This window comes from Mugil cephalus, chromosome 20 (assembly GCF_022458985.1).
Source record: "Mugil cephalus isolate CIBA_MC_2020 chromosome 20, CIBA_Mcephalus_1.1, whole genome shotgun sequence".
Classification (NCBI taxonomy): Eukaryota; Metazoa; Chordata; class Actinopteri; order Mugiliformes; family Mugilidae; genus Mugil; species Mugil cephalus.
Window position 1 is genome coordinate 18,413,573 of NC_061789.1, and position 10,200 is coordinate 18,423,772.

At 46.5% G+C, this 10,200-nt stretch overlaps 2 protein-coding genes across 12 annotated transcripts in view; one reads left to right on the forward strand and one right to left on the reverse strand.

Moving 5' to 3' along the window:
• arhgap23a (Rho GTPase activating protein 23a) overlaps positions 1-4,691 on the forward strand; it is a 56,868-nt gene extending 52,177 nt beyond the window's left edge. For all 11 annotated transcript variants that reach the window (XM_047571685.1, XM_047571676.1, XM_047571678.1 and 8 more), the window contains 2 exons: positions 621-652; positions 745-4,691. In XM_047571685.1, coding sequence (XP_047427641.1) covers positions 621-652; positions 745-2,178 — 1,466 coding nt within the window. In that variant the 3' untranslated portion in view covers positions 2,179-4,691. The remainder of the gene's footprint in view (positions 1-620; positions 653-744) is intronic.
• A 630-nt stretch (positions 4,692-5,321) lies between these two features.
• Positions 5,322-7,228, reverse strand: hexim1 (HEXIM P-TEFb complex subunit 1). Its single transcript, XM_047571688.1, has one exon. The coding sequence runs from the start codon at positions 6,897-6,899 to the stop codon at positions 5,814-5,816; it is 1,086 nt and encodes a 361-aa protein (XP_047427644.1). The 5' UTR covers positions 6,900-7,228; the 3' UTR covers positions 5,322-5,813.
• Between the last annotated feature and the right edge of the window lie 2,972 nt (positions 7,229-10,200).

A 10,200-nucleotide genomic window follows, 5' to 3' on the forward strand; every position in this document is an offset into this window, starting at 1 on the left:
TTTATTTGATTAGTGAAAGCTGAACCAGTGTGTTTGTGTTTGCGGGAATGTGTTTCCTTTCACACTCTTGATTACTTCTGCTTCTGTCACTGACTGATGTCATCTGTGTTTTTGGTGATGTCATCAGCGTGTGCCGTGGTTTCCTAATGCAGTACAAACAAAACCCTGCTTCCCCAATCATTGTTTCTTGTGCACATGCTCCAGTGTGCCCATCACTGTGTTTTTCCCAGTCACGGTCCGAGGACGCAGAGGGGGAATTCAGCCTGATCGGAGGAGTTTGCCTTTTTTTTCCAATCAGAAAGAGGACGCAAAACTGCAGCTGCACTGCTCAGTGTGAACCGAAACCTTCGAGCTTGCTGTGACTCCACCAGCACATGTAGCTGCAGCGGGTGTTTTCCCGTCTACAGCGGAAGAGAAACGCTCGCTCCACTGTAACATAAGAGTAATAAAGTGTGAGCAGTGGAAAGGGAGCAGTGCAGGAGCAGTTTTCTGTGATTTATTCCGGGTCTTTCCTTTAAAACAAAAATGACGATCGCACCAAAAGCCTCTGTGTCCTCCACCGTGACTGTTCTGACCCTTTGTTAACTGACCCACTGACATCTTTATTTCCTTTTCCCCAGACTCAACCAACAGTGACTCAGCTAAATCAAAGGTAACATCTCACTACATGGGCCAAGGTTAACCCCCTCCCTCCCCAAAAAAAAACATATCAGAGTGGTACACTAACATTTCTTTCTTCATCAGGGGTCGTGGGGGTCAAAGAAGGACCTCACAGCTAAGGACTTCCTGACTCTGTCCATTATGTCAGCTGTGACGGGCCGCAAACGCAGGAAGCGCCACAATGCCTGCCGCGTGGGCAGCAGCACCGACGACGACTCCGAGCACGAGCCAATCAAGGCCGGACATCTGGGAGCAGAGGAGGAAGAGGAGGCAGAGTCGCCAGTGGGAGACACTGCTCCTCGGGCAGAGGGAGAGGAGGACGACGATGAAGAGGAAGAAGAAGAGGAAGAGGAGGAGGAGGACGATGAGGAAGTTGTAGAAGGCGGAGTAAAAGAGGAGGTAGAAGAGGAGATGGTGGCGGCCGTGCCCAGTCGGCCGTGCTGCAAAGAGGAAGAGGAGGCCGGAGGAGGGCAGGCGGCCACGTTGTTGCACGAGGAGGAGGCGCAGGCAGAGGTGAAGGGCCCGAGGTGGCGAGCCCCGGAGGACGCCCGCTCCATTGTGTCCGGTTACTCCACCCTCTCCACCTTGGGGCGGAGCTTGGGGTCGGAAGGGAGGGGGGACGACGCGGACGACGAGCACAGCGAGCTGGTGAGCGAGACGGACAACGAGAGCGGCTTCGCCTCGCGCTCCCTCACCCAGGAGAGACCCGACAAACACCCGACCGCACCCGTGAACGCCCAGCAGCCGGCGGCCCCGCGCAGCTTCCTCTACACACACTTCAAACCCCCGGTCCTCTCGCCCGCAAACCTTCTCGCCCCGCCCGCCCCCCTCGCGCACACGCCCGACCCTGCGGAGAGGAGTGAAGGAGGGGCTCGCTCCACCACGCCCTCGTCCTCCTCCTTCTCCTCCTCCTCCACTGCTCACAGACTGCACTCGCGGCCTTCCTTCAACTCCCACAAGCTGATCCAGTGTGACACTCTGGCCAGGAAGAAGTCGGAGAAGACCAAGGCTCGCTCCCTGGACCTGTTTGAGGTGGCTCAGGGCGAGGGGGCCGGTTCTGGGCCAGCAGGCGCTCCGAGAGGGAGCAAGGAGAGCTCCAGGGCCAACACTTCCTCAGGCAGCAGCCAGGACAGCGTGCGGCCGGCGCGGCCCAAGCCCGCCCTGCCTCCCAGCGAGGCCGCCTCCTTCACGCCCACGGGCCCGGGCGCCAGATCCCTGGCTGAGCAGGTTCGCGCTCGGCTGCTGGGCTCGGCCGACGACCTGCGCAGCGTCGGACTGCGAAAGCCACTGTCGCCCGAGACCCGCAGGAAGAGGCGGGCCTGGCGCAGACACACCGTGGTGGCCTCCCCGACCGAGACGTCCGACAAGAGACCCCCACTGACTGTTACCGACTTCCCTTTGTCTCCCATTAGCCAAAACCAGGTCAAAACACAAGGGCTGCCTCGGGATGCGGACAGGTTCGACCAAGGACCGGCCGCACGTCAAGCACCCACCTCCAGATTCCACCAGTACCTGTGAGCCCTGGCAACTGACCCCAAGCTCCTCTCCAAGAAAAGAGCCCGAGCTGCTGACCCCCTGCAGGTCAGTAAACCGGCAACAGCATCAACGGAGCCGCGGTTAGTTGCCAGGTGCTCCGCGGAGGACAGGTCAAAAACCACCCTTTTCTTTTTGATAAGCTCCATGTGCATGGCAAGGGGCATTCCAGTGTTGCCAAAGCTTTTTTTTTTCCTCCCCTTTTTTCCAATACGTGTGCTTTTATAGTAATGATACAGAGACACAAACAGACCTCATCACAATCGATGTTACAGCCAAGAATTCTCCTTTGAGTAATAACCGAGCATCCTTCCTGTCTTCTCTTCCTTCCTGCCCCGGCTCGCGGACGACTTAAATTAAAGGGTTAATGCCTTCAAGCGACCAGAGGAGGATGCCTCAAATGGAGCCCTCTCTCTGGTTCTTGAGAGAATGGTGCTTCTTGTCAAAGTGTGGTTTAACATTAATTAGAACTCCATTTTTCTAAACCTACTTCAGTGAGCCGGAAGAGACAGACACTCACGACAATTTACCAGTCCACTAAAATACAATTTCAAGAGGGAAATCCCCTGATTGTCCACGTCGGTCTTCCTGATCTGCTCCTTCCCTGACCACAGCCACTGTAAAACTAGTCTCCAAACAAACAAACAAACGAAAAGACAAACCCGTCAAGATACAGTCGCCTCCTTCTACTTGTTAATAATGTTTGTGTGTGTTTTGCGCGAGAATATACGTCATCATGTCTGAGCGTGCCGGTGTTTGTGTTGAACAATTTTGTAACATTTGTACAAAGCCTTGTTAAGTTAACCTTTGTAAATATAATGTTATCATATTTGTTTTTACCTTTTTTAGTTATTTTTTTATGGTTTACAAAAATGTGCGTACAGGTGCACAAGTCATTTCTTTCAAGATGTTACTTGAAATGTTTCCCTTAATATATTCTTTTTTTTTTTGTTTTTGTTTTATATTCAATATATATATAGATATTATATATATATTTTGTATTAAAGTAAAAAAAAAAAGTACTTTTATTGTGATTTCACCTTTTGGGCGTACCTGTTCAAAGGAGCTGAGATAAACCCGTTCCTTGTTTCCTCATACGATGGCCTTTCTCTGATACACAGCACTGTGCAGAAGATCTCTCACGAGTCTTAGAAATAAACATCCAGCGACTATACGTTCATCCAAGTTGCACAAAACCATCTAGTAGCTCTTTCTGAAATGTAATCTGGTAATTATTAGATTATACTGGACAGTTTGCAGGCAGCTCAGCACATTGATGGCTGACCTCATCATTTGTTTTGTTATTCATGGATTACTGGGCAAGATCTGCTCCTATTTACAGAGCCCAAGACCACGTATGTCCTCTCCTGTAATAGAGACGGAAGAAGAAGAAGAAGCTCGACAGTGTTTAACAGACTGCCACAATATGGTGCAATGCATTCTACGTTTTCGCCTCTCTCATTTGGGATCTTTGCGTTTTCATCACTTCCCCTCTGAGGGTTCATCTGTCAGCACATTTATTACCCCGGGGTTACATGACGAGGAGGAGTTTTCCATAAGGTCAGGTTCTAATAAATCCTCCCTGACTTGGGGAAACGGTACACTGGAGGAAATGAAAACACGGCCAACGTGAGTCCATTGTTTCTCTCTCGAAAGTGGAACCACAAAAAATGGCACAAACAGGAGGCGGCTTGAAAATGTCATGAGGGAGACGTGTTTTCATCAAATAACCCAGTGAAGAGTAACGATGGTAGATAAGTTCTAGTCTTACCTCAAGGTTTTTTTTTCCTCCAAGTGCCTGATTTCTGGAATGTGTTTTTTGTTCTGCGGTGCCATGTCTGCTCTTATCTTTCCGTTTCCTTTTGTTATTTCTGGGTCTCCTCCCTCCTTTACTGTGGTTGATAGTATAACTAAGGCACTGACCCAAAGATGTGTACATTAAATACAAGCGGTCTAACAGAGAGGCTGGGGGAAAAGAGAAAAAAAAAAAAAAGAAGCACACTTTAAGCCAAGGACGCGTCTATGCACTCTCTTTGCCTTCAGCAGAGGCATTAACAGCTAATACTGTTGCTGCTAAGAGGGAAGAGGCATGGCATTCTCTCAGCTGCTTTTTCTTAACAAACCGAGGTCATCTCTCTTTGCCTAGTGATCCACAGTGTGTGAATATGGTACACCTAACCAAGCCCTTCCCTAAAACCTAAAACTGCATTAGGTCATGCCAGACAGCATCCAATTTCCTAAAGATGACTGCGTCGACAGGAAACCTCAGCAGTTGGTGTCTGAAATGTGATTTTACCTAATGTCTCGTTGTTGTATTTTAAATTTTTGTACATACTATCTTAATATGTAACATATTGTATTGTGTACATTTGGAATTGCTTTTGAGTATAACTAATATGACTGGACTAAAAGGTTGTCCGCCTGAATCATTTCCCCTCATGGCTGTGTGCTTTAAAGCAAGGTTATATGATGTAAATAAACAGAACTATGTTTAAAAATTTAAGTCTTCACGCGTTTGCTTTTAGAGGTTTTTTTTTTTTTTTTTGCAAAGGGCTTTTTCTTATACAGCGCTTCAAATGGGAGCATAATGACGCCCTCTGGAGGCCGCAGATAAATCCAGCCCTCTGGCACTGATTCTCTGAACTTCACCTAAAGTAGTTGGTCTTTTTTTTTTTTTTTTTTTTATAAATAAATAAAATATATAAACATATTTACACAGGAGTGGTTACACATTTATGCATTGTGTGAAAGATCAGCTGCATCACAGTCAGTCATTACACCATTATACCAAAACAGCTCTAGAAACGTTATGTTTAGATTCTGATCTCTATCTGAATCTGAATCATAAAAGAGAATGAACCCGTTGCATATTTTGCATATAGACCTTGATAAATTTAACTCGGAGTGCCTTCATCAAGAGCATCGCCTCCATATCCCATCCCCCCTCTTTTTGGATGTCAACAGTCTGCTGAGTCTTCCTATTCAGATGTCTCTTCTGGAGCCTCTCAAGAAGCTTTGTGATCATTAGTAGTCTGACAAAAGCCACGGACAGCAGTTCCTCACTGCAAATTTTATTAACCACTTCCTGTGTTTTTGGAGCAGGCTTTTACGACACATGACAGCTTGGATTGGATTTTTTATTATTATTTATTTTATTTGAACAAATGTGAACACACAGCTGTTAAAATGTGGAGTTTACTTCTGCAAAACGGCATTTACGAACTGGCTGTAATTTGAATTTCTGAAAGGGGGGAAAAAAATGCAACGTACTTTGTTTTCAAAATTAAGAATGGAACATTGTATGTCTATGAAGTTGAACCGGATAAAACAAACTTAACGTTCTGCTGCTGTTAAATACCCCCTCTTTATAAAAAAGAATCTTACTTTTGAAATATGTACATTTCTTATTGAAATCTAAGAAATACAACAGGGACGCTTACAGTCCGAATAGAAAAGAAAAGTGTTGCATCGCAATGCAAGGACTTCAAATTTCGTTTACAGAAAACGGATGACAAATTTTTAATTTAAAAAAAATGCAGTAGTCCCACGTCTTGCTTTGTATTTTTTTTTCTTTTTTTTTTTACCTTATTCAAATGGATTTCGGCTTTGACTCGAGTCCTTTAATTCGTAGCGACCTGACCTCTGTCGTTGCTGAGCTGGCTCTGCAGAATCAGCTCCGTGTTCTGGGCTCTCAGTCTCTCCACCTCTCGCTCCATCTCTTTGAACCGGACCTGGGAGCTCTCCGCGGCCAGACCCCCGGGCTCCATGGCGCGCCTCAGCCGGTTGTTCTCCTCCTCCAGCCGGGACATGCACTTCTCCAGCTCCAGGTACTCCTGCACCAGTTCCTGCTTGGTCATATTCTGCAGGCTCTCGACGTGGTACATCTCGTAGGTCTCGGAAAAGTCTCTCTGGAGAAACTCCCCACCTGCGTTCCCGGGCCTCCCGATGCCGTCGCTGCCTCCGCCGCTGCCGTCGTCGTCGTCCTCCTCCTCGTTGTCGAAGAGGTCCTCCTCGCTGCCGGTGTCCTCCATGCGCCCCCCGACCCCCAAAGACCGCCTGGCCCCGGTCTCGGTGTTGAGGTCCGGCTCCTCCCGGTCGTGCTCGTCCATCAGGAACTGAGTGGTGTTGTAAGGGGCAACCGGGAGTCCCTTCGCGAACATCTCCTCTCTCATCCGTGAAGCCCTGGCAGTCTCTTTCTCTTCCAGGGCTTTCTTCTCCTCCCAGGAAAGTTTGTTGTAAGGTTTCCAGGTGCGCTTCTTCTTGGAGGTCCTGCGCCTGTGCCTCTTTCTGCCCAGACGCGCATCTAAGCCGGTGTCGGAGTCGATGTGCAAACTGTCCTCTCGCACCCGGTTAAAAGTCTCCTCTAGCGGCGTGTCTTCCCCGTTTTTCTCCTGCGGGGCGTGATTGTTGTCGCCATGGGGCTGACTTAAAACCGGGCACTTCTGGAGGTCGTTTCCGGCTGCTGGAGCGGGACACACCTTCCTCTGTCCGCCTTTCATTTGCCATAACTTGCCTGTGTTGATATCTCTACAGTTCTGCGCCCGCTGCTGCTGCTGCTGCTTCTGCACTCTCTGTCGCCCCCTATCGCCGTTCTCTGGTCCGCCATGGTTGCTGGCTGGGAGATGCTCCAAAGCCTCTCCGCTGCTCCCACCTGATGGGCTGCCTGAAGTTTTCAGGTGATGGGTCTGCTCCGCTGGTTCTGACATCCTGACGATCCGCTCGACTGGTTCCAGTTTAGCACATTTTAAACGATGTCCGTGCTCTTAATTCTGAGCGTCAATGTTCGTTAAAAGGTGTCAAACTTAATTTGAACAAAAATATACTTATTCCAAGTTGAGCCAAAGTCGCCAAGGAGTTTTGACGTATGAAAACAAAATAAAAGTGAACTTCCTAACAGTAAACACTTGTTACTCCTCCAAGGGTTTGTCAGAGCAACTGACGCTAACTACCATTAACTGTTTCGATGCTGACTGTGCTATCGTTCACCCAGAGACTGCGTTCCGCCGTCACAACAGTATCCAGTGTGCTGCTCAAGAAGAGGGAGCTCGTGTTTATATAGCAGCTCCGCCTCCACTCGTGCGCATGCTACTGCTCGTAGCCCTCGGTGGATTGTGGGACATGCTGTTTTGATTCAAGTGAAGCTTTGGCGTAGACCTCCATATTAAACTACACAGCCCACAAGTCCACTATAAGCGACGAGCCTTTTAACCAATCAGATGGTGGGATCTTGAGTCACATAAAGCCCACCCATCTCTTTGTTGATTGGAGTAGAGGACAACTTTGCTGTTGCTAAGCTTAATGTATTTTCTGATTGGGCAATCCAGTAGTCATTCAAGAGTGCGTAATCTACACCAAGAAAGCAGTCCCGGGCATTTTTACGGCCGCTACTACTTACAAATTCAGGGTCCACAGTTACGAGTTGTAAAATACAAGTTGATATAATTACGTTCGAGCGACTTACTGTTTCCAGACGAGCAAACAAAAAATATTTAAACATGCGCAGCGCTGTTTATTTTTATTTGCTCACCAGATAGTCAAAGATAGAATCAATAAAACAATGTAACCCTCCTGTATTTTAAGCAAAGTGAAGAAGCCCTATTGCGGAATGTAGTTCGTTTTTAACGTTCGTATTAGAATATATCGAAATGCATTTCATTCTCGAAATGTAATTATTTATCGCACTTGGTGCGACACCACTGCGTCATTTAGGCACCAGTTAGTGGATTAAATGTTTCCCTTTCAATATTTTGTGTTGTGCGGAGTGATACCTTGTGGGGGCAGGGGCTTGGGGCAACTCTGGAATCAGCGTAAACAAACGACATTCATTGTGAAGCTGCCGCTGCGATCGCACTCTCGAGCCCCTCGTTGGTAAAGGGTGGGTCAGGCGATCTCACACTTGCACAGTAATCCTGCAACCAGTGGACGGAGTGGTGTAGATCAGTTTTGAGTTTTTCTGCCCACGGTCTGAGATGCAGTGTTAGTTTTGCACTGTCGTTTCGTGTTGACAGCTAAGGATAAGCTGGCTAGCTAACGTTAGCCAAACGTTAACGTTGGTTAGCTAACGAGAGCTGCGCGATGTCGCTCCCAAACTAAACACTGCATTGTTCAATAAAAATTAAAGCCATGCGCACTATGAACTAAATAAACTAAGGGTTGTTTGAACAGTGAGTTGTTCATTGCCAGTGAAAACGTCATACGGTACATGAGGCTAAGATAGCTGACAGTTACTAGCTTGCGCTACAACGTAGCGTTACCGTTAAAACCATAAGTGATCGATCAGTTTCTTCAAAATATATCCATATTCTTTGTATGTAAATTCGATTGCAGTAAATATTCTCACAAGTAAATCAAATATCCGCTACAGAAATTGATAGCCACGTTAGCCGCCTGCTAACTAGGCCAACGTGTTCCCAAAGGGTCAGCGTAATTCCTGGACTGTAACATTTCCCATGCGAGTTTCCCATTACAGTATTACGATTAACACAAACGATTCCAACATTACGACATTTCATAGGAACTATCCGAGTCAGGGCCTGTCAAAAATATTTAAACGGTCTGAAATCGGTCTTTGTTTTTCCCCAATTCGTCACATGAGACCTTCGATTAGTTTCAGGAAATAGACAGTGCCTGATCTTGCAAGGCAGCACTGAAGATTTCCTTTAGTTTACTGCTGGTTAGCAGTCCTCAGTTGAGCGTTACTCGCTAAACTAAATAACTACTCATTAACATTGTTGTCAACTTTATAGCTATTGTTGACTCGTGTAAATGATCAGTAAATTGGGAAAAATGAAACCTTGTTATTGAGTATGAACATTAATATTGGTTTTGTATTGTTTTGTTCTGTTGTACAAGCTTTACATATACACACCATACAGGCTGATTGTGTTAAAGATTTCTATTCTGTGTTCACCTTTAACTGTGCATGCTCATGTACTACCACATTAAGTTTCTCCACAGTTTTTATAAAGCAGCTTGCTTCCATTAAAGGAAGAAGTGGGTTATTCAGCCTGTGACCTCTTATGGTGGGTGACTGGTGTCTGCTAACACTGTCAGTAAAGAGTGGGAATCCAGAGGCTACAAACAACACAGGCCTACTGTTTCTACTAATAGAAGTAGGCAGAGTTTCAGCCCTGGCAAATAAGCAAGCCGAAGTGGGAATCCTGTGAGAAGGAGGTGATACGTTCCAGTTAATATGAAACCTCTTGACTATCAAGATTGAGAAATCATGCCAAGGGTTTTCATATTCTCAAATCAAGGAGCGGTGCGGCTACAGAACCAAAACTGTGTCTCCATAGATCACAGCTTGTGAGGATTAGCAGGCATGACTTAATCTCTCACCCTGTCTAACATGGTTGTTGCTGCAATTGAGAGGAGATGAAAGATATAAAATGTTAAGGGCTGATGCAAGGCCTTGAAGTGTAAATTGAAGCGATGGCTGATGACCACCTGAGTGCAGATGCACTTCACGAACGCAGCAGGTCCACATGGGTGTTTTTGTGAGTGTAACAAACGCTATGGTCTACATTAAATAAGCAACTTATATCACCTTTAACCCCATTTGTGCCACGTACTTAACCTGCTTCGTGTGTGTTCTGTGGATTAGGGAAGAACTTTATTTATTTAGTTATTTATTTTGCAAGCCCAGTGCAGAGCCAGCTCTAGACCACACGGAGCTTCTTCCCTGTCTGCTCTCTATTATAACTCCATTACAAAGACTCAGTTAAGTTTCCAGCTACTGCTCTGGTACTGTGGGTACCATCTACTCACAAAAGCATTAGAATCTAGCATTTCTTTTTCATAAAGTACACCACCTTTAAACCCACACGTCATTCACACACATACACACTGTAAATGATGAATTTGCCATTACAGAGCTGATTGTTGTTGTTGTTGTTGATGAGATCTTCAATTACCTTGAGCAACCAACAGGGGTCGCTGTCTATTCACAGATAATGAACTGGACAGGGGGTCCATTTGGATGTAAAGGCAATTTCTTCTACATTTATT

What these genes read in the sequence shown, in the direction of transcription:
- hexim1 (XM_047571688.1), bottom strand. Translation starts at nt 6,899, where the DNA reads ATGTCAGAACCAGCGGAGCAGACCCATCACCTGAAAACTTCAGGCAGC.